Below are 4,980 nucleotides of genomic sequence, written 5' to 3'. Positions count from 1 at the left end.
TATTTAAATATCAAAATTACGAAAATCTAATATTCGAATTAAACTTGTGATCAAACTAATAGTTAGCTGATGGTTTTAATTTGGGGTAATCATACCAACTTGCATTTAGTTTTAATTCAGTTTACTAACATGGAGATTAAAGGTGAAAGTGAAAAGAAGAGAGAAAATGAAGATGGATTGAAGAATTTATGAGATATAGATTGATGGGAAAAGACATGAGATATTATGGAGCAGGCACTGAATTAAGTCCATACAAGAGGCTTTTAGCTTATAATTATCCTTTACTGTCAAAATTTAATTCATTTTGACTTCAATTCAAATTCAGCTCCGCTATTATCACATTTATTTTGATTGTGTCGTATCATTGGCTCAAATACACAAATCAGCTTGGAAATTAGAAACATCAGAATATTCTAACAACCCTTTTTCTTCTTAAATATTTTTTTTTAATTAAAAAAATGAACTAAAATATTTTCCCTACTCTTTCTTAATCAAAATTAAATTCCAAAAGATCAACCAATTTCTTTCTTCAAATGAAATATTTTACTCTTTCTTTGATAAAAATAGTATTTTTATTAAAAAGCTGGTTTCTATTATTCCTTTATTTTAAATACTATTGAGTTTTTTTACTTAAATTTTATCCTTTAAAAATTATCTATAAATGACCGGACTTGTTGAATCCTTTAATCTTTTTTCATAAAGATAAAAATAATTAATATTTTACAAAAAAATGACAATTTTTTTTTTATAAATTATATTAATCTTTTCGTAGGTGTTACTAACGAAAAATGAATAATGTTACACAAATTGATTATTTATGCAAAAATTAATGATTTGCTAAAAAAATTAGTGCATTTATAAAAAATACTAATTTCTTATAATCGCGAAAGTTAAATTACGAAAAATGACAACTTTTTTTGATATTTTTTCACAAATCATACTAATTTTTCATAAGTGTTACTATTTGTGAAAAATAAATAATATTAATAAAATGACTACTTTTTAAAAATTTGATGAGTTCCAAAAAAATAGAAAATTTCTAAAAAATATTAATTTTTTATAATATAAAATTTATTATTAAATTACAAAAATGATAATTTCTTTCATATTTTTTTATAAATTATATTAATTTTTCGAAATGGTTACTAGTGAAAAATAATAAAATTATAAAAAATTAATTATTTTTATGCTTATCAAAAAATTGATAAATTTATGAAAAGTATTATTTTTTTTTGTAATTATAAAATTTATTGTTAAATTTTAAAAAGATGATAATTTTCATTATACTCGCAAATTATACTAGTTTTTTTTATAAATTTTAAGAGTATGAATTTTTAAAAATATCTTATGCTACTTTACCAAATCCCATTGTAATTTGTAACCTGTAATTAAAGGTAACCAAAATAAATTTTTTTAATTATATAAAATAAATTACTTGTCTTAGTCTTATTGATTGTTTAAAACAAAGTGCGGAATAGAATTTCTCAAAAAATTAAAAATCCATTTACTGATTCTGCGACAGAGATGATTTGTAAGTAACATTTTATTCTCTAAATTATCATATCTGCCAAGAGATAATAAAACTACTAACATTTTTCTTGTTCGTAAGCAAGAATAGGAAATGAAACCAACAGCAATAAAAGGTCATAAATACAGCTCTTTGAACAAGTCCATAATGGACACACATTTTCTTATTAATAGATTGACCCATTTATTTACGCACAACCTTTCGCAGTTATTTCCTTCATTGGACCGAACACATGCTTATCAAATCCCTTCAGAGTATGGCCATAGAGATCTGATTTCACAAGAAAAAATTAAAAGGATAATAGGACCGATAGGAAAACATGTCAATTGTCATATTTAATTTCACAAGCAAGTTGAATTCTATTCCACTGCTTAAGCATAACTGAGAGGTACCAGCCTAGATCTACCTATTTTAATATTTCACTTCAAAGAGAAAACATTGCCAAAATCTGCATTTGTTGCCTGCACATGATCTGTTTTAGTGAATTATATCATTACTTTAGAATTTGGAAAAAGTGGAAGCAGCTAATACCCTTTTGGCATCAAACATTTTCCTGTTCTATAATCACTTCTAAGGACAAATTGAATTTGAAAGAAAAAGAAAAGAGAATAGATCAATTTGACTACAGTTCAGTTGAGAGAAATATATGCTATAGCAACACTAATAATTTCTGCATGACTTTTTAGCAAGAACATATTGTGGCCATGGTTTTGTAATCTTAGAACATTGGCGAATCAGACGGAGAAGAATTCACTAAATTAAGAATGCTGTTCCAATAATTCTTGTTATCTTCGTAATAATCACTGCCATTGCCACTGCCGCCACTATTATCTGATTCCTTACCGCTGTCGGATAAACTCCGGTCAGTGGAATCATTAAGCAAGAGATTAGTGAAACCTTCTTCCATGACATGGTCAGCATGAATATGACTGCTAGTACTTAACCTTAATGACTCAGGAGTCCATGGACCTTCCATGGAAATTGTCATGTCATGATGATGACTAGAAGTAAAAGAAACTGAATTGTCAGGAGGTAGATGCTGATGATGATCGTGGCTTGAATTCCCAAGGATTTTCCAATCTTGATTTTCACCTTCTTCTTTGACGATTCCTGTCTCTGATGAACCTGAAGTAGTACCAACTAAATCAATCATGGGAATTGAATTATCCCCTCCAATTCCTGAAGAATTCAGGACAGGTGGTGCATTTTCTGAGTAAGTAAGAGTAGATGTTGGAGACTCAAGATCGCATCCAATTCCAGTGTTTAGACCATTCCCGCCATTGTTATTACCGTCAGTAGACTTACTCCACCCACCATTCCAACAACCTTTTATTACATCAAGAGGTCGCTGTGGCTGAGATGAAGCAGAACCTGAACCTGAAGCGGGAACGTACCCTGTAGAGCTAAGCTGGTGCTGAAATGAATGTGAACGGAGCTTGGATTCTCTAACCAATCTAGCCTCAGCTTCGAGCCTGGCGCTTTCCCACTGCGCCATGTGACTAAGATTCGCAGCATTCTTGGATTGACCGTCGCTAGAAAGTAAGGCATCATTTTTTGGCTTGTGGGTAACAGGATCAATCCCCATTTTGGCTAATCTTTTCTTAAGATGTGTATTCCAATAGTTTTTGATCTCATTATCTGTTCTTTTCGGCAAATGAGTTGCTATAGCCGACCACCTGAAGACAAGACAACAACAGAAACAATTACAACAAAGACATAATAGAGACAAATACCTTATAATTAAACGAAAAATAAAGAAAACTAGAAAAACCCTAGAATCTATCATCCATCTCCCAGCATGTTTCTATGCAAGAAAAGCTCCTTATTTCAACGCATAATATGGACAATGGCAAAGCAAAAAAAAAAAAAAGAACTCATTTCCTTTGTCATATTAAGGTAAAAAAAAAAAAAAAGAAATACATTTAGAGATACCCAATAAATGAAAATGGATTGGATGTCAGAAAATAATAAATAATGCTCTATAGCAGAAACTATATAGTTCAAAATGTAGGCCAAAAAGATGAATTAATCAAGTGGATGATAAGAGTAATAAGTAGTTGTGTATAATTAATTAAAAGGCTATGACATTAAAATCAAAATCATACTAATATTATATATAGTAACAGCAGTTTTGCTCTAATAGTCAACGAAAAGTTATTAATAACTTTTTTCTTTGGAACCAAGAAAACAGTGTTCAACCATCCAAGATATTCTTGGTCAAGGGGAAAAGATTTGGATAAAATAAAATGTTCTAAACACTATAAATTCAATAGATTTTTCGGAAGCACGAAAAAGAAGCAGCAGAAGTGGGCATGAAATTGATTGTAAAAGAAGTAGCAGAAGATTGAATATACCTGTTGCCTAAGAGGGCATGAAGTTGAATAATGGTTTGCTCTTCTTGCAAACTGAACTTTCCTCTCTTGATATCTGGTCTTAGATAATTAGTCCATCTAAGCCTGCAGCTCTTTCCACATCTTTGAAGACCTATACACACGAGATAACAAAAACTTAACAGTCTGCATCACTGAACTAAACCTAATTATATGTTTCTTGATATATTCTGAGGCAAAAGAACTTATATGGAGAGAATCAAGCACCTGCTTTAGCTGGCAAGGCACGCCAGCTTCCATGGCCATGTTCTTCAATATAAGCTAAGAGTTTCTGATCTTCTTCAGGTGTCCATGGTCCTTTCTTCAAGCCAACTTTGTCACAGCACGGTGATCGACCCATAATATTGCTAGCGAAAAGCAGCAAGGAAGGTATGTAGGTTCCTTGCTCTTTATATAACACAAAAACCAAAGAAAGAAAACATAAAAAGAGAGAGAAAAAAGAAATTTAAATTTGAGAGCTAAAGAGACAAAGGATACTATATGTGCTTAGTGTAAATGAAGAGATGGGCAGAGAAGAAAGGTCAGCGAAATAAATGGGATAAAGGAATTAATAATTATCAGAGTATTATATGTACTGTACATAAGCCCACATGACAGAAGTGCACTTAAATTCAAGTTAATATATGTTTGCAATATATTGCATCCTTTTTTTCTCACTTTTTTCATCATCATCATCATCATCATCAGTCCCCGTTTTACTTGTTTTCCTGGGCAAATTAATAAAATCGCCCACATGGAATCATCCAAGGGTTTCATTGTCATTTCATGTTATAGTTCTAGTAGTAATAATTAATGACTTCTAAGGGAAGATGTAATCAAATTTTTCACACTTGTATATTATAAGTCTCTTTCACATTTTTAGAACATACCCTTCAGTGCTTTTTATTTTAAAAAAGTAACTTTTATAATAAAAAATATCTTAAAAAATATCTAAATAGAGAAAGTAAAATATTTTATTTAAGTCTAATAAATTTTTGATATTTTGTATTTTATTTTACTTTAATTTATAAGTACGAATAATTTTAATTTTTTTTTATTTTGTAACAATAAAAAATAAAAAAT

General features: G+C 29.8%; 1 protein-coding gene across 1 annotated transcript; it reads right to left on the bottom strand.

The window, feature by feature from the left end:
• Positions 1-2,084: 2,084 nt before the first annotated feature.
• Positions 2,085-4,456, bottom strand: LOC8258878 (transcription factor MYB106). The gene is made up of 3 exons (XM_015728269.3): positions 4,126-4,456; positions 3,883-4,012; positions 2,085-3,204 (listed from the first exon to the last, which is right to left on the bottom strand). The coding sequence occupies exons 1-3, from the start codon at positions 4,256-4,258 to the stop codon at positions 2,247-2,249; spliced, it is 1,221 nt and encodes a 406-aa protein (XP_015583755.2). The 5' UTR covers positions 4,259-4,456; the 3' UTR covers positions 2,085-2,246.
• Between the last annotated feature and the right edge of the window lie 524 nt (positions 4,457-4,980).

Source organism: Ricinus communis, chromosome 5 (genome assembly GCF_019578655.1).
Source record: "Ricinus communis isolate WT05 ecotype wild-type chromosome 5, ASM1957865v1, whole genome shotgun sequence".
Taxonomy (NCBI): Eukaryota; Viridiplantae; Streptophyta; class Magnoliopsida; order Malpighiales; family Euphorbiaceae; genus Ricinus; species Ricinus communis.
Note: the sequence above shows the minus strand (reverse complement) of the source record. Positions and strands in the feature narration are given on the sequence as shown.

Coding starts and splice junctions, on each gene's coding strand:
- LOC8258878 (XM_015728269.3), bottom strand. CDS start 4,258: ATGGGTCGATCACCGTGCTGTGACAAAGTTGGCTTGAAGAAAGGACCA. Junction 4,013..4,125: donor TGCCTTGCCAGCTAAAGCAG/GTGCTTGATTCT, acceptor TCGTGTGTATAG/GTCTTCAAAGATGTGGAAAG. Junction 3,205..3,882: donor CATGCCCTCTTAGGCAACAG/GTATATTCAATC, acceptor TCTTGTCTTCAG/GTGGTCGGCTATAGCAACTC.